This window comes from Galeopterus variegatus, unplaced genomic scaffold (genome assembly GCF_000696425.1).
Source record: "Galeopterus variegatus unplaced genomic scaffold, G_variegatus-3.0.2 Scaffold857, whole genome shotgun sequence".
Classification (NCBI taxonomy): Eukaryota; Metazoa; Chordata; class Mammalia; order Dermoptera; family Cynocephalidae; genus Galeopterus; species Galeopterus variegatus.
Genome location: NW_007726968.1, coordinates 48,584 through 75,531, shown reverse-complemented (window position 1 = coordinate 75,531; position 26,948 = coordinate 48,584). Strand labels below are relative to the sequence as shown.

Sequence of the window (26,948 nt, the reverse complement as noted above, 5' to 3'; positions counted from 1 at the left end):
GGACAGAATAGAAAACCCAGGAATCAACCCACATACTTATAGCCAACTGATCTTTGACAAAAGCAGCAAGAACATACATTGTGGAAAAGACCACCTCTTCAATAAATGGTTCTGGGAAAATTGGACATCGATATGCAGAAAAATGAAACTAGACCTGTACCTTTCACCATATACCAAAATCAACTCAAAATAGATTAAAGACCTAAGTATAAGACCTGAAACCATAAAATTACTAAAGGAAAACATAGGGGAAACACTCCAGGAAGTAGGACTGGGCAAAGACTTTATGAATAAGACACCAAAAGCACAAGCAACAAAAGAAAAATTAAATAAATGGGATTATATCAAACTAAAAAGCTTCTGTATGGCAAAGGGAACAATCAACAGAGTGGAAAGACAACCCATGGAATGGGTGAAAATATTTGCAAACTATACATCTGACAAGGGATTAATACCCAGAATGTACAAAGAACTCAACTATACAGTAAAAAAACAAATAATCCAATTAAAAAATGGGTAAAGGAGATGAATAGACATTTTTCAAAGGAAGAAATACAAATGGCCAATAGGTACATGAAAAAATGCTCAGCATCACTAGTCATCAGATAAATGCAAATCAAAACTACATTGAGGTAACATCTCACCCCAGTTAAGACTGGCCATTATTAAAAAGACAGGGAATAACAAGTGCTGGTGAGGATGTGGGGAAAGGGAAATTCTTCTACACTGTTGGTGGGACTGTAAATTAGTAGAGCCATTATGGAAAGCAATATGGAGGTTCCTCAAAGAACTACAGAAAGAACCACCATATGATGCAGCAGTCCCATCACTGGATATGTATCCAAAGGAATGGAAGTCATCATGTCGAAGGGATACCTGCACTCCTGTGTTCATTGCAGCTCTATTTACAATAGCCAAAATATGGAACCAACCTAAGTGTCCTTTGACAGATGACTGGATAAGGGAAATGTGGTATACAAAGTGGAATACTACTCAGCCATAAAAAGACAAAAACAAAATCAGAATTCTGCCATTTGCTGCAACATGGATGAGTCTGGAGAAAATTATGTTAAGTGAAATAAGCCAGACAAAGAAAGAGAAAGATCACATTTTCTCACTTATAACTGGCTCCTAGAAAGAAGGGAAAGGAGGGCAGGAGAAGGTAGGAATGACAGAAAGAAAGAGAGAAAAGAGCACAACGATTTGTTGAACTTTCAGCAGGAGAGAACAAACCTAAGGATACTGGAGATGGGGAGGGAGGGAGGAGGTTTGGGAAATGATAGGTTGGGTCAGACCATAAAGAAATATAACGATTTGAAGAATGAATATGCTAATAATAATACAAATTTTTAAAAAGTTATATCTTGGAGAGAGAATAATCTCATAACCATGAACAAGTTCAAGCTCATTTTTATCCTACTTCACCTTGCAGACATAAATCCACATTCATCCATAGGCTCATTGTAAAGGATGGGAGGCCACCTAAGAGACCCTTATTTCAGTAGATGTCAGGGACGGATAGCTGAGATTCATAGTAGTTCTAATCTCTGTTCTCTAATCTCACTTCCCAAAAGAGCATCTTTAGAAATCCCCCTCTGGAAAGCATGGTTTCTTAAGTCAACTGTCACTACACTGCCCTGCTCAAAACGTTAGCAGGACACTTAAAACGTTGTGTGAGAAGAACCCCATTGTTGGCATGGATTGTCAGTGACATTCAACAGCTATTGGTGTTTCCTTGTAGACATATCTGATCAGTCTGACAGAATTATAATCAACCCAGATAACTGGGCACAAGCAGATCTTTGTCTTAAGCCTAGCAGTCTTCTCTCCATTCTTCCCCTTTTTTTTTTTTTTTGCATGACATCTCATGGGTGGGTTCTGCAGACTAACTTCGTGAAGGTGGAGGTCTTTTGTCATCTCCTCCGAGCAATGTTATGATTCCTTGACATGGAATGACCAAGTTGTGATGTTAAATCCAAGACCAGGCTTGAATCTGTGACAGAATATGTAGACGGATTATTTCTTAACTCGCTTTTACAGAGATGAGATCAGTGGGTTGGAGAAGGCAGCCAGGAATCTCAGGGCTGTAACTGAGTGGTGGTGTGCCCATAAATCACGCGCCACGCCTCCTTGCATTCGCGTCTCCCAGAAGCCTCCCTTTGAGCTCAGCCCCCCTAATGCTAGTGACAAAGCAGAAGGCACCTTCTCTTATTACTTCCTATATAATCTTAACTGTGCTGCTGTGTGGGACGAACATTTCCGCCTTTCTCTGGAGGGGGAAAAAAGGCTTATTTAATGCCTTTAAAAAAATTACATAGATGCTTCTGTGGTGAAAATAAGTTCATGGCAGGTAACTAGAATTTATAGAAGAGAGAAAAATTCTTTAAAGCTGTCTCCCCATGGAGTGGGCTTTTTATTCACTTCTAATAGCTTTTATTTTAATTTCTAGTTCTGAATTCAAGCAGCTGTCACTCTCATTATAGCCCTCTTTGAAACTTTTACAGCGTAGGAGGTAGCCGGGCTGTCTAAGAAACATCTTTTCAAACCAATGAAAGTATTGTTTATCCTGAATGAAATAGAATTTTTAAGGCTGTCAGGAGTGACTGATTTGAAACGTTTTCTTTGGTATCCCAGAAGATGAGCAGAAATCTTGAAGAAGTTACTATCTCAGTGTGACCAATTCCAAATGACTTCTACTACTCAGAAAACTATTATGGACCCTAATACAAATTAACCGCAATGTAAGGGTGTTCTCTACAGTTAGTAGAACAAACACCTGGCCAGTTCTTTTTTACTTCATGAGTGCTCACCAGCTATTGAGGAAAAAGAAACAATACAAGATTGAGACGACTGTAGGGAATACTCCTGCTTGGGTTTATCAATGGTTGTCTCTAGTTGGCATTTGTTATTTCTGGGCAGGGTCTTTGCAGCCTGGTTCCTTCCGAAGGCTCATTCTGCTTCCCATGGCATTCTGTGTGCTTGTATTTAAGAGTACAGTGTTGCCTTTGGATGGAAAAAGAAATCTTCGAGCCTATTAAAATGAATTCTTTGGCTGGCATTTTGGATCTACTCATACTGTATAACATTGGCAGCATGATTTTTTGAGCTTGAAATGTGCTCGTGGTCATGATTGTAGTTTCTCTTTGGGTCAGAACAGAAATAGTGATTATTTAAGTCTCTGACTGTATTATCTTGGTTATTTTAAGAGTATATCCTCACCTTTTTTTCTTTAAATTTTTGATAGTTAATGCAAGAACATGAAACAAAATTCATAGTGTAATAATAATGAACAGATGCTTATTACCGTATTAAATGCCAAATACTGTTCTTAGCAATATTTATTAAACTTGGGTAATCCTCAGAACAATCCTATAGGTAGTGTTATTATCCCATTTTAGAGTTCAAAAAACTGAGGCACAGAAGAGGGTCAGTAACTTACTCAGATGTCACAGCTGGTCACTGACAAAGCCGGGATTGAACCTGGATTCTTTACCACTGATTCCAGAATCTGGGTTCTTTACCAATCGAGTGCTAAACCCAAGTGCTACAGTGAACAGTCTTCTCTTCCCTGGAGTTAACAAATTTTGTCAGTTTTCTTGTGAGTCCTTTCAGAGATATTTTATGCATTTCAAACAGTATGTTGATTTATTCTTTTTTTATTTTAAGAATGATTCTTAGTTTTTTCAATTTTTTTAAAAAAAGGTTTTGTTGTAAGGAAATCAGAGCTGTGGTCTTGATACAGGAGGTGAAGGACAAGGAATAGCCAGAGATGACTGTGGTTTTCAACCTGGAACACAATGCACTGTAACAAACATGGGCCCTCTAGGAGAAAAGGGGCTGCTCATGTTTATGGGAGGGTGGGCGGGAAAAGACCCATTGTAGTTGATGATATTTAGTTCTGCAGAAGTATTTTTATCATGATTTATGCCACTTTTCGTCTAAATGAACAAACACCTGGTCTGGGGTTGGTTGTAGTGAGAATATCTCAGGTACCTGATTCTTTAACAGGTTGTTAGAAATTCAAGAAGTGAACACAAGCCTGAATTTTATGCTGCCTGAATATATCAGATTTTGCTGTTACTTGCCCCTCCACCACTTTCTTTTCTTTAAAAAAAATTAAACAGGTAATATATTCTCAGGTTTGAAAAATCAAGAAGAATAAAAAGACACAAAGTAGCCAGACTCCATTCCATCCCAGTGATTCAGTTCCTGCATTTGCAAACCAGATCTGTAACCACTGATATAGGCTGAGCCATATAAACTTGCCATCTTTTAGATCCAGAATTATCTCATATCATTTACTTCAAATGTTCTTTTTTTTTTTTTCCCATTTCGTAGGTCAAAAATAGTAAATCATTGAGAATTTCATGTAGTTCAACCTCTAATTTGAAATCCTTTCAGAGGTGAGATCCAAAAGGTCCAAACTAGATTAATAATCACTGTTATTGGTAAGCTCATGCCATGTAAAACTGCTATTTGTGTGATTGAATATTAGCATTTTCATATGGTTCAACCTATGGGTTTTTATTTATCCTTTTAAAATTCTTTATGTATATATATAAGCAAATATGAATACAGATCCATCTTTACTGTGAACCCAAGAGCAAGTTCTGTACTATTTTTGTTTAAAATTAAAAAATTTTACCATTTATTGTTTGTTGCTTTTTATGGCAATATAAGAGAGCCCCCCCCCCCCCTTCACTGGTGCGTACTGTGGTTCTCTATGCCTTCTATTAGGATGTACTCAAAAAAGGATGTTGTGTTCTACAGCTTAGCCAAATGCAGTCAGACGGTGCAGATCCCTTCCTAACCACACAAGGCTTCTAGCTTTCCAATGATAATAAAAATGTTTCCATAGAAATAATATACATGGTATGCTTTTGAATGATAAAAGCAAGTTATAAAACAAAATTTTCAAAATAATCTCACTTTTAAAGGAAAAACTATGTAAATAAGTTTGTAAAGATAATTATGACAGTGGCTATCCTTTGGGGATGATTTTCTTTATACATATCTATGTGCAAAGAAATGATCAATCATGTGTTGCTTGTTATATACATATATAAATATACATATATGAACATACAACATACATGTATTTATATCTATTTAATTTACAAAAGTTTCAGCTTAATTCTGAAGCAGCCTGTGCTTTGTCTTTCCTGTGTTGGGTATACATTCAAGATTTTGAAGTAGAAGGCATGAGAAGCAGATCCCTAGAAAGAAAGGATATGAAGTCCTTCTAGCATGAGTTGACCTGGAGAAACTTCACTGGCACCACATGAGAATGGTTAGCTCTTATTGCTTGGTGTTTTCCTGTTAGATTTAATATATCTTTCCCCCTTTACTTAGGCTGCTCTCTCATGGGCACATTGGCCTATCATTCTTGGGATCACTATTACTGGAAATACTTAGGCAGTAAAGAATTGTACTGAATGGTAGACTCGTTTGTGGTTACGTGTGGAGTTAAACTAACCTGGATTTAAATCCCTATCCTCTTCTTGATGTCTTTTATGATCTCAGCAAATCCCTCTCTAAGCCTCACAAGTTTGAGCAATAAAACTTTAATGCGATTTTTGCCAAGAACAACTGAGTTAATGGATGCAAACCACTCAATGTGTAGTTAATACCCAAGAATTTTAGCATATATTTTCTTGAGAGACTGATGTATGAAGTAGGAGGGCTTTTGTATATATACTTTTGTATTTGGTATGCTTTCAAAGAGAATATAATTTACTTTCTTATGTTTGGTTATTTTTGTCCAGCATAACGCCTAGGCTTCTTGGTTGCTAGTATCTTAATCTGGCAATTAATAATAATTAGAATTCTTTAGGTGAGAATAATATCTAGGAGAGGAGGCCAGGTGTAAATAGCAAGGAGTCTAACAGCCCTCATTGGCTCAGCTGGACTGGACTTTGTGTTCCGAGCATAGTGCTGTAAATTTCCTGAGCTGTCCAAGTGGCAACCTTCCTTAGAAGTGTATGGAAGACAGTATGATTCAGTATCTGATTACTTTCTGGTTTCTAAGGATAATAGTACACAGTTGTTATTTTTGTTTGTTTGTTTACGTAGGTAGAAATCTCAATCTCTAAATTATGTCCCAGACTGTGATTATGATATAAAAATGCTCTTTGCTTTAATAGAGTAAAGCGATTTGCTTTGACTTCCACTGACATTGCAACTGAACTGATCTTACTTGCTTTATAATTGAATTGCTGCAGACTTCAATCGACCTTTGCAAATAGTAGAGGTGGTTTGTGCAGTTGTAACCTAATGCCTGTTAGCTGCTACTATAATGGGGTCTGTATTTTTTGTCATGTGACTGATTATAACACAGGTGATTCCCTCACCAGCTTTTCCTAGCATACACTTTGGGAATATTTTAGCTGTCCAGTAGCTTTTTGGGGTAAGCATTATGTTCAGTTTTATAGATCTCTGGGCAATAGAAAATAAAATCTACTTCATAAGTTTATGGTAATTTCATTACATCTTTTCATGCCTTAATGTGACATTTTATTTGTAATTCAGGAGTTACCTTTTTTCTTATTCAGTTATTTGGGGGATGCAGATCCATATGTAGTTTTGTTTTTGTGTTTTTGAGATTGGGGGGTGGGAGGCTATTTCCTTGAGAGTCACATTTCTTTTTCCTACACATGATTTCAGATAAAGAAATTGTGTTACCCAAGTGAATTATTCTTATCTAGCTACTGACTGTCATTGACTGTATGTTATTTAGCTTCACTGTGGTTCCCGTTTTGGTGTGTCTTGTTTCATGAAGGCAAAATGAAGTGAGAGGCACGACCCCCTACCCAGGATGGCATTTCCTGAATTTGCAGTGTAACCGAGAAGCTGAGTAAGTGGGACTTCAGGAATCTTTCCTTCCACTTGGCAATTATGACCTGTGTCCCAATGCACCTCCCCCTGCTGAGAAACACAATTAGCTTTCTTCCCTTAATGGGCAGTTGGCAGGGTTAATATCTTAATCCCTTCCCCCCTTTTCCCCAATGTAAGACCTATGGACGATTTTCTGATCAGAGAATCTAGACTGTTTTCGAACAGTGATTGCTTAATACCTACTCCTCTATGGACAGTGAGAAGAATATCCTTTCAGTGGTAGAGGTGGATTTGCATTTTTAAGGGAAGATACCAATACATTGACAATTTAAAAAGTTCAATTCTGAAGTCAAAATTTGAGTTCCCTAACCTATCTTTATTGTTCTAATTTGTTTAATAAAGAACCTCTGTGTGTGTGTGTGTGTGTGTGTGTGTACTTTTGCAGTTAAGGAAAACTAATGTGTAATATAATGTAATTCTCTGGCCTAAGTTTTGAGGAGGATGAAAATAAATCTCTCTCCTGAAAAATTTGAAAAATATCTCAACCTTAATTTTTGTGTTGCTTTGGACTGTTTTCTTTCTTCCTGTGAATCTTGCCTGTTTGATGCCACTGTTGCTAGTGCTTCATAGAGAAAGTTATCTCACTCAATTTTTGGCTGTTTTAGTTCAAGATGACTAGCATATGGAAAGATGTGAGGGGAGTATCTGATTTTCTTTGGTTGGTTAGGTGTGAATTAGGCTTTGGATCTGACATGACCCTTCTTGGCCATGCTGCTCACGGACTGCTCTACAGCTTCCAGTTAGAGAAGGTTGAAGAACGTCCATGACGTTCTGGCCCAGCCAAGCATCTGGGCAGGTTGTGAAGAAACAAGCCTGTTGCTTTTGTTCACCAACCAAGGAATGGGCTCCTTCGAAGAAACCTGTCTCAGATAATCCAGCTAGGCAAAGTAGGTGGTGGTTCTGTGTTATTTGGGCATGACATTTTCTTGTTTTCCTCAGTTTTGCAGTAAGTTTGGATATCTGGCTGCGCTAGTTTCTGAAAGTCAATAATTATAGGTGTGCCAGTGCTAAGGACAACATGCAAAAACAAAACATGGGACAAAACCATACTTCTCTCTTCGGGGTAGTAGCGAGTGGTAGGCTGTTCTGGAAGCCATGCTCTTTTGCTCAGAGTTGGAAGTCTTCAGTGTTTCACTGTCCACAGCAATTTCATCCAGTAATTTGAAAGCAAGCAGATGTTATGATGTACTTGTAAGACTTTGGTAGGACGGACAAGGCCATGGACAACTACAGCATTCTTGGGTATCCTTGTTAAGAGCGGAATTCCGTACGAGGTGGGTCATTGTTCTGATCCAGTCTGACAATTCTAGGAAGTCTCATTTATTATAAGTCAAGTAGTACATTTTGACCTGTACTAACCACATTTTAGGGAGCAGTCCTACTTAGTACACACTTTCCATGCACTGGATCATTAAGGAATGGATGGTAGCTGTATCCCTTCATCTCTATTACTCTTAAAATTAAATTATTGATCCCCATCTCATCTATTAGGTTGGCTTTATGAAAATTGGTGAAGATACGTTTTCTTTCTGTTTCATGTATCTGAAGTGTCTCACCAGCTCCTAAACAGATTTAACTTTATTTATATAGGTCACCTCCACATCTGTTGTTCAGCACTAGATTTATTTACAATGTCAAGTCCAACAGCATTTTGAGCTGGGGGAGGGAAAATATGTTTTTGGCGTATTCTAGTTTACAGTAGTCAGTGTAGCATTAGGCAGTAGTTTTTGACATAAAATATAGCCACCCAGACTTTATTTTAGTAGAGTAGAAATTGTCAGAATATAGGAAATGAGTTTGGTAGTTCTGTTCCTGATTCTAGGCACCCCTCTCCTTATCAATGCCTTGTATGTCCTGGGTGTTATTCGGGGAAAAGGCCACTGTGGTTAGGAGATTTTATTGATGTCATAATATCTGGCACACGGTGGAAACTAGGACATGGCTATCTCCTGCTTAGTTCAAAGGTTATGTTTTTAACATGCTTATATAAGTTAGCCAAACAAACAAAACTCTCTTCCTGTTGTAGTGTTTTGTAATTCTCTCCCAGTTTCAGCTTCTTCCCATCGACTTCATTCCCAGAGCTGTTAGTCTGTCTGCCACTGTGACTTCTACCCAGAGATGTTTGTTCTTGAGGGTATCCTTTTTCTCTTTCCCACCTCCTGAGCCCTCTTCAAATAGGGACTATACCTAAATTTTCAGTGCTTTAGTCCTCCTTGGGTACAGCATCATTAGGGCAGACACTTCAGTTAGATGTTGTAATATACTAAGTTATTATTGGGCGGCCCTATTTAAAAGATAGAAAATGCAGAATGTTAAGAGATGAGTCCAGGCACAAGGGGAGAGGGCATGAGGCGATGTTAATCAGGACAGCTTTGTGCACTCCCTGCTGGTGAAAAAGTCCACCTAATTTTGGTTAAAACCACCCTCAAAAGTAAAATAGGTAATGTTTAGCCTTGAGATTTACTTCTCTGTATTTAGAGTGAGTTTTTCTATGTCAGATTCCATCTTCTCATAAATTTTCATTGTGATTTTAGAGATGTTTTTAATCAAAATCTTCTATATCAATAAATAATAAAAAATATTAGTTAGGAATATGTATTAGTCCATTTTGTGTTGCTATAACAGAAATATCTGAGACTGGGTAATTTATAAGGAAAAGAGGTTTATTTGGCTTACGATTCTGGAACAGCTGCGTCTGGCACGGGCCTCAGGCTGCTTCTACTGATGGCGGAACGTGGCAGGCAGCCGGTGGGTACAAGCAGATCACATGGTGAGAGGAAGCGAGAGAGAGAGAGAGAGAGAGAGAGAGAGAGAGACGGAGAGAGAGAGAGAGAGAGAGGAGAGAGAGAGAGAGAGGAGGTGCCAGGGTCCTATAAACAACAAGCTCTCGCAGGAACTAATAGAGCGAGAACTCACTCATTACTCCCCCGACCTAGGGAGAGCATGAATCCATTTATGAGGGATCCGCCCCCATGACTCAATCAGTTTCCAACACTGCCACATTGGGGATCAGATTTCCACATGAGTTTTGGAGGGGACAACACATCCAAACTCCATCAGAATATTAGCTTTTTACTTTATGGAGTAGATTGTATTAATTGTAGTATACAAGTAATTCCTGATAAGTGTATACTAAAATAAAAAACATCAAATATATTTCAGTAAATTGTAGCTTTATCGAGGCTTCATTTTGGCTGAATTTAATTTGAATATTTAAAGAGTCATGATGACCGTTCTTTGACTGCCAGTATTTAGGGCAACTGTTTAAAAATGGCATAAAAATGTTTTGAACCTTTCTTGTTTCCTAATAAATATTTTAAAGCTATTAAAGCTCTCTTTGGTATTATTTTTTGCCATGTCTCAAATTTTGATATGTTTTGGCATTGAGTTCTAAATATTTATTAATCCCCATTATGTTTTTTTAACCATATTTAATTTACCAATATATGGAGATAGTAAAATAAATGCTTTTGTCTATTAACTGCTAGTTATATTGCAATTTTGGTCTGAGAAGAGAATTTGTATACTATTTAGCCTTTGGAATTTGTTAAAACTTTATAGCCTTTCTTCAAAAATATTTTATGTGTTCTTGAAAAGACTGTATCTTCAGTTTATTGTGAGTTCTCTGTGTGTGTATGACATATGTCAGCTTTGCATTGTTGATTACAGATTTTTTTTCTTTGCATACTTGATAGCAGTATCTGAGAGGAGTGTTAAAATCTCCAACCACAATTGTTGGTTTTTCTGTTCTTTGCAGTTCTGTCCTTTGTTGCTTGATACGGTATCAGTAGGTGCTTATCTTCTTTTCAATCATCCTGTTTATCAGTGTAGAATAACATTGATGTAGTTTATTAAGATCATTACCTTTCTGTTGTCCATATTTACATAGTATATCCATCTTTTATTCTCTTAGTTTTTGGCTTCTCTTTATCTTTTTTTTAGCTTGTTTCTTGTAGTTAGCATATTGTTGGGTTTAAAAAATACATTTGGAGAGTCACTGTCTTTTAATTGGTGAGTTTAATTCATTTATATATTCTAATCACCATCATATTAGGATTTCTGTCATCTTATTTTATGTATTTCATTTAATGAATTTTGATCTTTTCCTCCTTGCCTGCTTTCTCTTCAAAAAAGCAAATGTTCTGCTTCCAGTGATATACGAGTGTTTTCTGGGTTTTATTGTTTCTACAGTGATTGCTTTTATTTTGAGACTTACAGTCTTATTTATCTGTTGATTTCTTCAACTCAGCTATCCACGCTTCTCCCTCCACCCACAATAAGACAAATAATTTAATGGACTCTCAACTCTGACCCACCCTCATCATGTTGGTATTTTCTAGAATTTTGATTCTGGATTATTTTTGTTGTGTGTTTTTCCTTTTCTTTTCTCCCAGATTTTCTTTTTTAAGACAACAATAGACATTATCAAGTCAGTTGAACATCTTATATTACTTCTTTTATTTAAATACTTGAAGAATTTCTCTAAGGATGTTATCAATATAGTTCTTTGTGTGGCAAAGCTTTGGGTACTTTTATGTCTGATAATATTTTTATTATGTCTTCACATTTGAATGGCAATTTGGCAGTTTGAATATACAATTGTCTGCTCAAAATTTTTTTCCTTTAATACTTTAAGAATATTATTTCAATTTTGTTCTGTTTTTAGTGTTGCTGTTAACATATGATGTTAATGTGGTTCTTTTTATTTTTTATATGGTGTGCTCTTTCTATCCGGATGTGTTTTTTTCTTTGTATTTGGTATTCTTAAATTTCATAATAATGTGTCTTATGTGCAAGGTTTTCTTTATTCCCCTATTTGGCATTCTGAGTTCTTTATGCTGAGGTCTTTGAAATTTCTTTAACTTTGAGAAATTGGTCATTATTTCTTTAAATATTTCTTCTTAATTTGTTTCTTCTTCTGGGACCTAGATGTTGGCAATCTCATTTCTATTCTTCATGTTACAAATCTCTAGATCTCTGAATTTTCTTACTTGTCATGTTTTTGCACTATCTTAGGTTTCCTTCTGTTCTTGGAAATTACAGTCCACAAGTTTGGCATGAAGGAGGATTTTGTGTGTTTTGCATGGTCATGGTGGGCCGGTGTGAAGGAGGATTTTGTGTGTGTTGCATGGTCACAGTGGGCCGGTGTGAAGGAGGATTTTGTGTGTGTTGCATGGTCATGGTGGGCTGGTGTGAAGGAGGATTTTGTGTGTGTTGCATGGTCATGGTGGGTTGAATCCTCCTTCTCTACCCTCCGCCTTTCTTTTTTTTCCCTCCTTGGCTGTTGCCTCCACTGAGTTCACCTAGGTGCTTCGTTAAGAACCAGGTGTTATTATTTCTAGCACATAACTCTTGTTCCAAGATGGGAGGGATAGAAATGTCAAATCCAGTACCCCAGGCAAGTGGGGAAGATGGTCACAGATTTTTGGCCTCCATTTACTGTGGAGAGCTTCTCCCAGCCTCTAGTTCTACATGGAGAGCCTGGTTCTTGCCCCCTGCCCCATGCCTGCTGTACTGTAGGTACACCAGGGATTTAAACTTCTGGTTGGTTCTGCCTGTTTCAGTTGGTCTTGGAATCATTAGCTTGGGCTCCCACTGACTTCTGAATGTTTTCTTTCTGATTCTGTTCCACAGAGATGCACAACAACTTTTTGAGTGCAATTATATCTTTTATTTTAAAAATATTATTTTATCTCTTTTGGTGTAGTTGGGCATATGTGGGAGGAGAGGTGAGTTCCCACTTAAAACTGCTACCTTGGCTGGAAATTTCCTGACTGGACTTTATCAAAAGGTGTTACTGTGTTGTTACAGTGCAGTTAGTTTGTTCTCAATAAATCTTTCTTTGTCCTCGTGATTAACTATTTGATCATTAGAAGCATCTAAGATTATTCTGACCTGACAGGAAGCTTATTTATGTACCAGCAGAATCTACAGTAGTCTGTAGCTGTCTTCCAGCCAACCAAATGGGGAACTATGAGGTTCGCTTAAATTAAATTTAACTGATATATTAGATCTTTTCTTTTTATGCTTCTTTCTTTCCTCTTTTCTGTCGTCTTCTTTTCTTCCTTACTTCTGCTATTATGTAAGCCAGATGTTTAAGAATGGGGAGCCTGGACTAGCCTTGCTGCTGTGGAGACAGTCTGTCTCTGAGGGGTCACGGAAACCCTCTGTGGTTTCATGCCATACCCAAGCATTTTAGGCTAAGTGGAAGAATGACAGGGAAGGGATTCAAAAGGAACTATCTCTGATGTCTTAACCATTAGGAAATATATTTGAGAAGAAGACAAAGAAGAAATGAATGAAATGGGAGGGAAACCCAAAGCTTTGTTACTTCCGACAGTGAAAAAGCAATTCCATTTAAGTGAAATGACCAGAAGATGGATAAAGATAAATGGTTTGTCATCATCAGAATAAAAAAGTCAAACTGGAGTAAAAGCTTATCAATATATTAAAATTGAGGATATGAACATCCTCTAAATTATTACATGTGGTAGAATTATCAAGTTCTTGTTCCCTCTTCTTGGTCTAATTTTCTGCCGATGTTTGAAGATTGTTTTAGTCTATCATGAAAATAAAGCACTTGCTCATGTGTTCAGGCTCATAAAAGAATCAGATTAAATAGTGAAATCCAGCAGCTGTCATGAAGGGCATGTTCTCTTGAATGCCTTTTTGTCTAATTTTTATGAGAATTGATGTCTGTAGGGGAATCCTAAATATTTACAAATAGTTCTCTATATTTAAAATAGTAACACCAACATTGCTTTAAAGAGAAGCCTGGTCCTTACGTATCGAGTTTCGAGATCCTCCTACATTTCTACATCTCCCTTGTTGTCTTCATTCAGTGCCATGATTTTGTCTGTGAGTACATGACTCCCAAATCAATAAAACTATTCAGGCTCCACTCCTAAGCTCTATGGCTGTATAACCAACTCTCCTTAGATATCTTCACTTGGATTTTTTTTAATTGACACCTCAAACCCCACATGTCTGCAACTGGTCTTTTTATCTTCCCCACCCAATATGTTCCTTATTTTTTATTCTCTATTTCAGTTAATGATTGCACCATTCACCCAGTTGACTAAGCCAAGAACATGAGGGTCGTCTTAAGTTTCTCTCTCACCCTTCACCTTTATTCACTGAGTTCTAACGACTGTAATCCCTGCATATCTTTTGAATCCATTCATTGGATCTTATCAGTCCCCTGCTTAATCCCTGCAACAATTTTCACATGCCTGCAGAATAAATTCATATGCCTTAGTGTTATGTACAAAGCTCTTTACCCTACTTCATACACCTGCTTTCTGCCTTTAACCTTGTCCTTCAGCCAAGGCCAACTACTTGTGGCTCTGAAAACTGCCACATTCTCTCCTGTTTCTATTCTTTCAACCTTAGTATTTTCTCTACCAGGGTCTCTTTCCTTAAAAGTGTGGCAATAATTTTTTCCTATTTCTGTTGCTTGACTCCCACATGTCTTTCACCCCAACCACTGGCATATATGGAAACATCTTTTTGTGCATTTCAGAGCTTCTTGATTTAATCATATCATAACAAACAATCCCTTTTGCTATGTTTGTCTTTGCCTGTCTTCTGCATTATACCATGAACACCTTCATGTTAGGGACTGATTCCTTACCTTTATAACTCAGTATCTGTGGTGTGCCTTGTAAATAAGTAGAAGCTCAGTAAATGCTTGTTGTGTGAATAAAGAGGGTTGGAGATGCTTGTGGCTTGGAAGGGGTGAGGATGAAAACTGGATGCTGAGTGCAGATTTTGTAAGAATACTATGAGATTTTAGATATTTTTTTCCCTTCTCAATTTCTAGAGAGGAAATGGCTTTCCATATTCATGATCCTTTTTGTGGCGGTGAGTCCACAGTATTTCCTGATGACTTCTGACTTGCCTGGCACTGCATTATATTCTACAAGGATTATCAAGACTGAGACATGGTCTTAACCCTGAAAAAGTATATAATGAAAATGGGGAACTAAAGTCAGGTTGTAAAACCATTATAGAACAGTGAAACACAAAATTGATTGCTGCTTCTAGTTGTGAGGAAGGAGAGAAGAGGCAGGAAAGGTGGTTGGCAAGTTCTTTGTGGAGAAGGTAGGAATGAAGCTTGATGTTGTGAGGAAATCATTTCCTCTTCTAGATGGCAGTAGTTCATTTTCTAACGAGTTTCTTATGTTCGGTCTATCTATAATGAAAATCCTTTAGCGCCATTTTTGTTCACTTACTGGAACAGCCTTTTTACTCAGAGGTGATTTGTCTGTTTGTAGATACCTGTTGAAGGGTAACACCTAAGGGAAGAGGTTATGCAGCCACTGAAAAAAAACGATAGGAGAAAAGTGATGAGAGTATCTGACTTTAATTCTCAATTATAAATTAGTTTCATAGGATTTAAAATCTTTATTTCAGACATTGTAGAACATAGAAATTCTTTTAAAAGATTATTATTTTTACACTAGTTAAAAAGCAGTAATTTGATTTTGGGTGAAATAAGTTTCAGAAAAGGGTTGTAAGTATTGGGCGCGTATGGACCTGATATTAGTTCTCCCTCAAATCCGGTGACTCAAGCAGATAAGCATGTTCAGTGAAGGAGAAAGAGTTTGTGCACTTGGAAAGTAGAATGAGGTATCTTTTCGTTTGATCAGTCTGTGTAAACGTAGTCTCTTCCACCAACATTATTTAAACTTGAGGGTTTGGATTGCCACTGTTTGGCAGAAAGGAAGAGAGAATTCTCTTAATAGAATGTGATTTAACATGTTGAATGACAATTTGTGCTGTGTCAGTCTGCTTGGGAAAAGGATTAGTGTGAATGTGCCGCTGTGTCTGGTTGTAAAAACACTTCAGGCATCTTTTTAAAGTAACATTAGACCCTTGGTCTCTGGTTCCCCAAAGTTGTTTCTCATTGACTGGTTTCTCTTGGTAGGAATGAGTCAGGGAATAAGCTGGTCTGTGACTCTCACTTGCTGCTTTGGCCATGTCATGCTCTGCCCTGAAGTCAGGGGAACATGGCCCAGAGGAGCCCAAGGGCCGGGGCCAGCGTCCCGAAGGGGGTGGCTGCTGGCCTGTGACTCAGTGTTGAGGTGTCCTGTTCTGCTTCAGAACGGATGAGACTTTGCTGCTTCTAGCTGAGCCCCGAATTGGCAGCTATAATGCAGGTCAATGTTTCAAGCTGGCTCTAGACCCGTGCTGGGGTTACATTTGAGACCCTCTGAGTTTTGAAGAGTCCTTGCTCTTGATGACTGAGGGACACGGGGAGGGGCCCAGGAGAGCTGGAGCTCCAGCCCCTTGATGCCCTCGGGCTCATTTGCAGAACAGAAGCGGACAGAGTTGAGCTCTCTAGGCACAGGGAGAGACGCAGCCTTTGTTCCAAAGTGGACTGTATCCCAGAAAGAAAATAAATCAAAAGGAAGTCATAGCAGTGGTCTGTCAGTGGGTTTCAGTTCATTTGCCTGAAACCTGGCCCTGTACTGGGGCTGAATTTCTCCAATTAGCTAACTGCTTTGTGGTGAAGGGCTGTGGAAAAAGTGACTTCACTGAAAGAGCCATCATTCAGTATTCATTGGTGAATGGGGATGGCGCAAGGCTTTATAGGCAGAGGCTCAGCCCAGGAAGAAGACTTGCCCATGGAGATGGGGTCCGTCTCTTGTTCCACCATATCCCCCACCCTCCCCTGCAACATACTTTGAAAGAAAGAGCCCAGAAGACAGCTCCCTTCCAGAATCTTCTGCACAGAGTCATCCAGGCATCTCCCCCTAACTGTCCCCATAAGTGATTCCTTCTTCAAGCCATCATCTCCGTCTCTAACTCTTGCTTCCCTGAATTTAGCTTTTCTAGATCTCCATTTCTAAGATTCTCTCTCTTAGCCTTAGTTGTAAACTGAGTCGGGGTAAATAAAAATTATTTCGTACAATCAATTTTCAAGGTTAGCATCTTGGGCTCTAGCTTAATGAGAGCCTGGATTTTCTCTTGTGCTTCATTTTTAGAAGAATTGAAATCCATCTAAGATGGTTTTCTGAGAGCAGGTTCCTGCTGTTCCTTGTGTTTATGCTTGCTCTGTTTCTAGGACCTAGGACTGAGGAAGCATGAAGCCTTACTCAGGTAAAAGCTGTTGGTGGCTGGGGTTCTGGGCCTCCATTTGTATCATTTGCTTCTGTGTCAGTTTGTTGACTGACTCTGTGACTCATCACCTACAAAACCAAGGACAAGTCAGTGCCATCTTCATAGGACATTGCTGCCTCTGTATGGCACCCCAGAGGGATTAATATTTAGTGGGGACTGTGGATTATGCTGAAGGGCCAAGCTCTAACGGGTGCAGTTCAGGTGCACTTATGGCAGCTGGGAGCACTGAGAAAACAAGAAGACCAGTTGAGGGAAACAGCTGCTCTTGTGAGCTCTCTTTTCCGTCTTCTGCATTGTCCACCCAAGCCCGTAATGTGTACAAATGATACTAAACCTATTTCATAAAATGGTCCTCTGTGAATGCATAAATCATGCAACTCATTTAGAAAATGCCTTTTAGTTCTGGTTTAAACTCATCCCCTGCAGTCACTGCAGGGGCCTGACCCTCGTACAACATCCTCCCTGATATTCACAGGGAAATGGAAGTTTCTCTATGTCTGGGATTTTAATAAATTGGGCTATTAGAAATTGTAACCCAAGATACCAGCTCAGAAGACAAGGTTCCTTTTAGAGTCGTTCAGTTTACTATGAACTAAGTGGTGACTGAGAATGGCTTAAAGACCCAACAGGTGACTGGCAAGTGAGAGGTTGGACCCTGCAGCTGGGGTGCTCTGAGCTGCTGCTGATGTTGTGGTTTATTTATACCTGGGCTTCTTATACATTAGGAAATCATTGTGGCTGCCATTAAGGCTCTTGTCTTCCATTTGATCTGACTTGGATTATTGTGTTTTCTTGTGGGGAAAACACTTCTTACTGTGTATTATCTATGATTTATTTTAAGCATCTTTGGTGTTTAAAAAAAAAAAAAAAACTTTAGAGACAGAACGCCCAAATACTCTCAGGCTGAATTATAAATGTAATTTTGAATATAATTTAATTGACTAATCAAGTAATGCCATGTAATTATTAACGGAGTTAATTTTTTCTTCTCTGAGTATTTGTTTGAAATTCAATGCTTTTTTCCCCCTAGGTGACAGTCCTAATCCTCCTAAGGAGGACACCCCAACCAGCAGTCTGGACTCACTTTCCTCCCCATCTCCCACGACTGCAGCTGTCCATGGGCCTCCTGGACCAGACAGAAACCACCTTCTTACAGATGGAGGGAACTGTGGCGACTGGACACCCACTGGGCAAGTAACTGTGCTTCTGTTTGGTGCTGAGGGTAGGAGGGCCAGGACCGGCTTCATTTTGAAGTTTACATGGCCAGCGGGTACTGAAGCCTTTGGATCTGAGGACCCTTGTTCTCTAATCGGTGGGGCTGCCAAAGGGAGAGGGATCCATAAAGCCAAAGCCTTTCTTGAATAGTGTCTCTGTGTTTCTAGTACCGAAGGGGTGGATGGGAGCTACTTCAAATCTGATCTAAGTTTAGTTTGTGGCAGTTTGGGGTTGTGCAAAGGAAATTTGTGACTGTCCTACTTAGTATGTTTTCTCACTAGTTATGCAAACTTTGAGAGATATGAGAATTCATGCACTGTGATACAAACTCTTGAAACTGTCTACAGAATGATAGTTATACGAATTTTGGGGAGCTTTATGCTCTATTTGACTCAGTAGCAGTCTGCGTGATTGAGACGTGATGGATGACAGATCTGATTTTATCTTCTCAGTTTGGTTTAGTGCCAGGCTTGTGCAGATCAGCTCAGGTTTATTAGGACAGATGCTACTAATACAAACAAAATACCTTGTACTTGTTTGACTCTATAAGGGCTTATCTTGCTGTGTGGACCAAGGCCGTGGCGTAGATGCAGAATGGTGGTGGCTTGGGAGAGCAGGGGGGCATCAAATTTCAAACAAATGCTTAGAGAAGAAAAAACTGCTCCCTTAATAATTACAAGGCATTACTTGATTAGTCAATCAAATTACATCCAAAAGTACATGTATAATTCATCTGAGAGTATTAAAGAATTTTTTAAAACTAAAGTTGCTTAAAATAAATTATAGAGAATGATGTCATCTGACTCTAGCTGGGCATTCTTGGGAATTTAAATGGATTGGAAAGTGTTCCTCAGATTACTTGGCTTTTTATAGTTACTGCTGGATCCACATGAAATCGTTATGAACTTATTAAGTATTAAGAGAGGCTGGGAGACATTTGATATGTTAAAATTTTGGGGTGACCTGACGACTATGAAAATCTAGCTGAAAATCAAAGTGAAACTCCAAGTAGGGAAACACATTCTCCAGATACGATTTTCTTCCTCAAGATTGTCATGTATATATTATGACATATATTTTATATATATATGTAAAATAAGCTGAAGATTGTGTATTTGCAGAGTTAAATTACATATTTCTCGGTTATGCTTGTCACTTTTCCTATTCTTTTTCTGCAGTAAAAATTCTCTTTCACTTTAGTATTATAAGCAGCAACAACAGTAGTTAACATAGGAACCTGGAATCTGTAATCCTGGTTACACTCGAGGAGGAATCGATGCTGTGTGTGTGTTAGTGAAAACCAGATCCTGGATTCTTTCTTTCAGTAAGTGTGTATCACAGCCAGTGGAGAACAGTTCAGTGCCATCTTTCTTCCACACTGGTTCTGCAGAAAAATGACATTAGGTGCCATGGTATAGTCAATGTGCAATTCACAACACGTCCAGGCTTGAAACAAGAACTTTATTTTTGGTCATAAATCAGACGAGGAGTGAATTCCCCAGCTTCCTATTCTTACAGATTTTAAAATGTCATGAAGAGCACTTCAACCTTGAGAGACCAAAAAGGAAGTGGGGGCGGAAGTAGTAGAAGCAAGTCTGGAAAGGAGATTTTTGTTACAATGTAGACTTTCTCCTACTTCAAGCACTTCATTTTTTTTTTCTTCTATGCAGTGGATGAACTACATCTGTTTCTCTTAAGTACATAGACTGTTTCCGGAGTCCCATCTTTTAAAGGATTTACTTGTGAGCATCTATCAGTCCAGATTTATCATCATGTTAAAAAGTTTCGGTACAGACAAGCGCTCCTCAAACTGGAGCACATGTCACAGTCACCTGGAGGGCTTGTGAAAACCTACACTACTGGGCCCCACCCCAGGGCTTCTGATTCAGTAGGTCTTAGAAGAGCCCTGTAAGTTTGCATATCTAACAAGTTTCCAGGTGAGGACAGGTGAGCCTTGTGATGCAGGGGACTGCCTCCCACTGCCTCCCAGTGCCCTCATGGTTCCAGGCAGCAGTTGATGATAAACAGCTTTTCTGAGGAGTGTAATTAAGATAAGTGATTTCTCTTCCTGTGTTTTTTAAACACTCTTCTGAGTGGTGTGTTTGCTGTCCTTCTAGTAGCCCTTGTGTGCTTCCTGCATACTTTGATTCCCTCTGCCTGAAATAATTCCCCTACTTTTTTGTTCAAAATAGTCCTGACCTATCTTCAGGGTCTGATTTAATCTTCACCTCCAGGAAGTCATTCCTCATATGCTGGTCTACAGGGAGCCTCTAAATAATATCTTTCTCTGCTGATACTCATTATTTGGCATTAAGAAAATTTTGCCTTTGAGTATTAATTAATTTTTGCCTTTTAGTATTATTTGGTATTAATGTGGTATCTGTATATCTGTCTATCTAATCCTTCTCTTACCCCCAGCTAGATCATAAAATTCTTAGTGATAGGAACTGGATCTTAAACTCTCTGAACTTTTTTGTGATATTGACATAGTTATTAGTAAATATTTAATTTCTTATTTTAATTATTTGTTTTTTAATTTTTATTTTATTGGCTATGCATATTCATGGAGTACAAAGCTGATGGTCACCACTTGTACCCAAGATGTGATGGCCAGATCAATACTATCAGCATGCCCATTACCACAAATTGTGATTGTCCCCTGTGTCTCCCACCCAATTAATCCCCGATCTCCCTCCACTTTCCTTTTGGAAATCCCATTTCTTTCTGTATATCATCAAATGTCTCTTAAACTACTATGTTTGGTTTTGGATCCATCTTTCTTCTTCCTTATAAATAAAGATTAAAAATTATTTCTTCAGGAATTCCACAGAACTAATCTCATCATTTTCTCTTTACAGCATTTTTCTTTGTTTGCCTAGCATTTATAAGTTTAGTTTTCATTGTGTGTGTGTAGTCTCTTGTTGTCTTGTCTTTTTTCCCTCTTTCGTCTCTGTATACCAGCCATACAAGTTGCTATGGGGTCATTAATACTCTACCCAGGGGTTTAAAAAGGAGACATTGCCAGTAGCATTTGGTTTTCAGCCAGGGTAGTTGACTCTGTGTTCCAAAACTTGAACTTACCTTGCCTTGGGTCCTGAGGAATGGAGTCCAAACGTATGTGGGTCACATAGGACTCCAATAGCTCTGTTGTACAGAAATGCCATAACCTTGGTTATCAGAAAGCAAGTTTTCAGGATTTGAAAGCAGCACGATTCTGATATAGGCAGTGTATAAGTACAGCTGTGGCCCTCGGACAGGTAGAAAACAATGTGGAGAATTGGATTTCTTGGGTTTCTGCTGATGTTTATGACTTGTGGGTATTATTCATTGCAGTCAGTCAATCTGGAGCTATTACTTACCTGTACACTCAGTAAGGTGATGGGTGACTTCATTGCCAGTAAAGAATTGCTAACTCAGGCTCCTTCGAGGTCATTACATCATAGGTCAAGGCATTTCAAATGTTCCAAAGTCATTTCTTCCCCACGAAAGTAGTTTTTTCTAAACAGGTTTTCTTCAATTGTAATGGATGGAGCAGGATTCTTGACAAGTAATCCTTTTAGGTTCCCCACCACAAAAGAAGATCTCTTTTAAGAAATATCTGTCATGCTATCTGCTTTCTCTACAGATTTTGAAAGAAAAGAAACAGCTACTTGTCTGCCACCACATTCCCACATTCAAGATAGCAGCATCTTAGAATAGCTCTTTGTAGCTGGGAATGTTGGTACCCTGAGGTGCATTTCACTGTGTGCGCTGGCAGGCCAGGAAGGCAGCAGTGTCCTCTGTTCCACCTGCTGGAAGGCTTGGCTTTGTTTATCCTGAATGTTAACATATTACCAAAGCATCTATCCCAGCTACTGCCCCAAGCTGCTGTTGTGCTGCAGAGATTTGCGCCTACCTGGACTTGATGCCGGTTATTTAAAATCACTTGATAGTACACATGTACTCCCACGTGCAGCCTTGTGCTTGAGATCCATATACTTTGTGGGCACTCACCGGTAACCATTTTTATTCTTGTCAGTGAAATAACTTGCTTCTGCTTCATTTAAATTGGGCAAATAGAGGTTTCCCAGAGATAAGTACTTGGCATTTCAAATTACTTGACTGTTGGTTCCCTGACTGCTCTTTTAGCAAGTTGATGAATTCTGCTGGGAGATATCAAAATACACCTTAAATATGAGTTGTGGCTTAGTATATACCACAATAAGCCATGAATGATTTGTCTGAAGTTCAGAAAAGTAATCATTTGAAACAGTTATTAACAGATATCTGTGTAATTTGGCACATTCCTAGAAATTACAGGGTAGCAGTCATAGGCAGACTTCGTCTCCACTCGTCCCTTTCTCTCTGTCGTTCCTTCTTCCCTCTCCCCTGCCCCTTCAGAGGGGGCTTCCTCAGCTTCAACACTCTTGATCTTAAGTGCTTCCAATCCCTGTTGGACCAGGGCGGTTGGTTTACCCTAGAAGCTGGTGTCTTAATATTTTTACCTCCTTTATTGTTGTTATTATTTCAAAGGAAAACAGGAAATTTATCTTTGAAACATTTTTTTTTTGCACCTCTGCTTTTTTGCTGACTTGGCTAAAATGAACACATATTGCTTTTGTAGTAAGGAGATAGAAAGCTATGTAATTGTGAAAGAGATTGAGAGGGTGACACTTAACTGAAAGGAATGAATTACCCATTGTAAGGATTTCCAGCATCTTTGTTGGCTAGTGGGAAGATCATTTGCTAATAAGGTTAGCAACTTTTCTCTGCCTACCCATCAGTTGGCCCTGGTTACAGAATGTGGTGGGTTACATTGAGATCTCTAGCAGAGCTAGTACCTTCATGGGGGAAGATGTGCTGTCCAATGCTGGGTACTGTGAGAAATGAGTTAGGGACCAGGACCCACTCCTGTGCCTAAGTGAGCAATAGGGTCACTGAGTAGGTTCTAAATGATTGAGGTCTAAGAGAGGTCAAGTGTAAGAAAGAAAAGGGGCCAGATGAGCAGAAGGAGCATGTCACCTTGCTGCGAATGCACAGCACTTTGAATTTCTGCTCACAAGTTAGATCCTTTCTGCACCTCTTGGGGGAAAGGGGATTTCAATGGATAGAACCTTTTGCATTAGAAGTGGTTGGTGATTTGAGGCTTTAGAGAAAGTTTGGTTAGATAGTTACCCTCTTGAATTTCTCAGGATCAAAGATCATGGAGCACTAAGTATTGTTTTAGCTATTTCATAAATATTTCATCTTAATGCTCACATCAACTCGGTGGGGTAGATATATCCTCATTTTTAAAGATAGGGAAACCAGGGCACAAGAAGCCCAAGAAAATTGGCTCAAGCCACCACATGCCTAGTAAGGGACACAGGCAGAATGTGACTCCTGATCTGTCTGCCCCAGTGACCTCTGGTTCCCTTAGACTTGTTTTCTGTAGAGATTGAAATTGTCTAGTTGCATATGGGGACATTGTTCGAACTATCCCCCACCCCCAGCCTCAATCATGAACCCCAGTGAGACATCTCTGACTGTCAGCTGGTCACTGCACTTGTTTTGAAGAGGGAGCTCTGACCCTACATTAAGTCATGTGACTGTAGTTTATAATTATCTGTGGCTAATAAACACTTGAATCTGGTTGCAGCACATTCATCATCCAGTACCTTGGCTGAGATTTGGGAGGAGAGCATTCTCCCCCTAACAGACCTGAGAGACTTGGAAATTTGATATTTGCAACAGAGCAGCATCCGTAATCTTTTTATGAGTAATATGATATTCACTTGTCTGACTTCAACTTCAGTAAATCTCTTGATGCTAAACACAGGACCCATATACTTGGCCATTGACCATAAATGTCTATTCGTATTCATTTTCAGGGTATAACTTTTGTGCTGTACATTTCCTTGAATTCTTCTCTCCAGATTTGTACGGAAATTATGACATGTCAGCTGCCTAGCAACCTTACATCTTTTGATACACATCTATTGTGGCTTGCTGGGATATTTTTGATATTCGTGTTATGTACTTGGCACTTGGTGTGTGACCTAATTCATGTCTTCCTTTGCTGTGTTATATAACTACAGGTTCTGAAACTTGGAGGTTTCATTTTTAAGCCAGAATGTTGATTGTCCATATAACTTTCAAGCCCCATAATAAAAAGTAGGCTTTCTTAATGACACACATCTGAATTTTGTAGTAGCTTTTCTACTGCATGAGACTTTAAAGATAAGTTTTGCATTAGTCTTGTTTGTTTTTCTTTTTAATTTCATTGGTTCTTATTGTTACAGTAAAGACTTTCTTTCTCAATGCCATTATTGTACTTTATTATGTGCTGTTCATGAATTGCTTGGCTGTGTCTCAATATCTAAATAAGGCAGGGACCACATAAGCTGTCTCTATGAATTGAGAGACAGTGTACACTGGTAAAGCACAGATGTTAGAGTCAAACAGGCCTGGCTTTGCAGGCCTTAAAACCTTGGAAACCTTATGTAAGTTATTAAACAAACCAAGATTTAGCAAGATTATATGTGAAAGGGGAATATTAACATCCGCCCCTCTGGATTATTGTTCTACTACAAGTGGTGCAAGATACCACATGTGATAAAACCCAATCAGTGTTCTCCTGAGAGTTCTAGGCAGCCACCTGCTGAGATTTTCCTTTCCCCCTAATTTGGTATTCTTAGTTTAATTTGATCCCAACTTCCTGGTTCATCGGTTGCATAATCTTACTAAATAGCTCAGGGAGATAACCTTTCTAGTCTTGGAGAAGCCCTAAATGTTGATCTGAAGTTGGGTTGTCTTTATCAGTTACTGTAGATATTCCAAGAAGACTCAGCTTGTCTATCTAGTCTGTCTGTTTAGGAGTCTCCTTTGCAGTGAGCCTCTGAGAATAGGTCCTTGGATATCACATGATCAACCAAGGCAGGGAAAATAATTTACAGGTTTGGCCTGAGACTCGCTCAAACCCATAAATTATTCTGAGCAATATGGGTGGCTCACTTAACATGACAGGTAACCCCAAGTCAGCTGTGTGAGTAACTAGATGATTTTTCTTAGCCGGGTAATTTTGTACCCCTTTGAGCTGTGTTTGGCCCTGTTTTATATGTTCAGCTCTCATGTTGGGTGGCAACTATTTTCCACACAAGAATTGAGCTGATAGCAACATTCCTGTCAAAGACTGCAGAACTACAACCCTCAGACCTCTAAAGCACCATAATTTTCTGAAATGAAGCTACAGTTCTTTTTCTGTTCAACTATCAAGCTAAAGTTCAACCCTCTCATCTGATTCCACAGTGATCATCTGAAAGGGAGAAAAATGGGATTGGAGCATTGCTCTCGGAGGGAAAGATTGGCCAGAGATGTAATTCTAAGACAGTTCTCTTAAAGCAAAATAAAGAAAATGCTTGCTCTGGGAGTGAACTCTGTCAGGTGTCAGACGGCTAGACCTGTGTCCTTTCCTGTGCACAGAGGGAATCTGCCTAGGGGCCTCAGCATCCCATGGGTTGAGGACGGACTGAGTGTGGCCATGCCCCTGTTCAAACAACTTCAGGGGCTTCCTGCGGTCCCCTTCCTCCTTTCTCTGCCCACACACCTCCTGCAAAAAATATGTTTTTCTTAAGGGTCAACAAGTTAGTCGGCCCTTTGTATTTGTAGGTTCTGCATCCGTGGAATCAACCAACCATGGATCAAAAATATTTGGGAAAAAAAAAACCCCAAAATAACAGGACAACAATAAAAAATAATAAAAATAAAAACAATACAGTATAACAACTATTTACTTAGTATGTCCATTGTATGAGGTACTACAAGTAATCTAGAGATGATTTAAAGTATATGGGAGGATGTACATAGGTTATATGCAAGTGCCGTGCCATTTTATATCAGGGACTTGAGCATCCATGGATTTTGGTGTCCAAGGGGATTCTGGAACCAGTCTCCCCATGGATGCTGAGGGCTGTCTCTGTTGCTTTTATGCTGGCTGGATGGCTGGTTCCCTCCTGGGGGGAGGAGATCAGGAGCAACCAAGGAGAGCTGCTGTGGTATAGCAGTGAGCATTGGCAGGTCACTCTGGGCACACACAAGGGAGCCCACACCACGGGCTTCTCAAGCACTCGGGAGTCGGCCTCCTCATTGTCTTCACCTCCCCCACACCCCACCAAATGGATTCTTATGTGTTCTGTCTCCTCCAGGGGTGAGCAAACTGTAGCCTACTGCCTCCTGTCTTTGTAAATAAAGTTTTATTGGAACACAGCTACACTCAGTCACTTTCTCTGTGGCTGCTTTTGCCCTACAATGATGGCAGATTTGAGCAGCTGCAAGAGAGACCGTATGGCCTGCAAAACCTAAAGTATTATCTATTTGGCCCTTTACAGAAAACATTTGCTGACCTTGATCTAATCTTTAATCAGAACTACTCTGTTTGAAAAAGCCCATGTTCCTTAAAACCCCATGTCTAGAAGGGCAGTTAACCACCATGTGGTGGTGCAGGTGATTTTCAGCATCCGGGAAATGCAAACCAAAACCACACTGAGATACCATCTCACTCCAGTTAGGATGGCTAATATCCAAAAGACTGAGAACGATAAGTGCTGGAGAGATTGCAGAGAAAAAGGAACTCTCATCCACTGTTGGTGGGACTGCAAAATGGCGCAGCCTTTATGGAAAATGGTATGGAGGTTCTTCAAACAATTACAGATAGTTCTACCATATGACCCAGCGATTCCACTGCTGGGAATATACCC

General features: G+C 39.2%; 1 protein-coding gene across 3 annotated transcripts in view; it reads left to right on the top strand.

Annotated features, from left to right (window-relative positions):
* The window catches only part of LOC103590680 (rho GTPase-activating protein 10), a 209,160-nt gene that overhangs the window by 160,985 nt on the left and 21,227 nt on the right, over positions 1–26,948 (top strand). For all 3 annotated transcript variants that reach the window (XR_550495.1, XR_550494.1, XM_008572972.1), the window contains exon 13: positions 18,050–18,209. Coding sequence is in view for 1 of the 3 variants with exons in the window: in XM_008572972.1 (XP_008571194.1) it covers positions 18,050–18,209 (160 nt within the window). In the remaining 2 variants the exon portion in view is untranslated. The remainder of the gene's footprint in view (positions 1–18,049; positions 18,210–26,948) is intronic.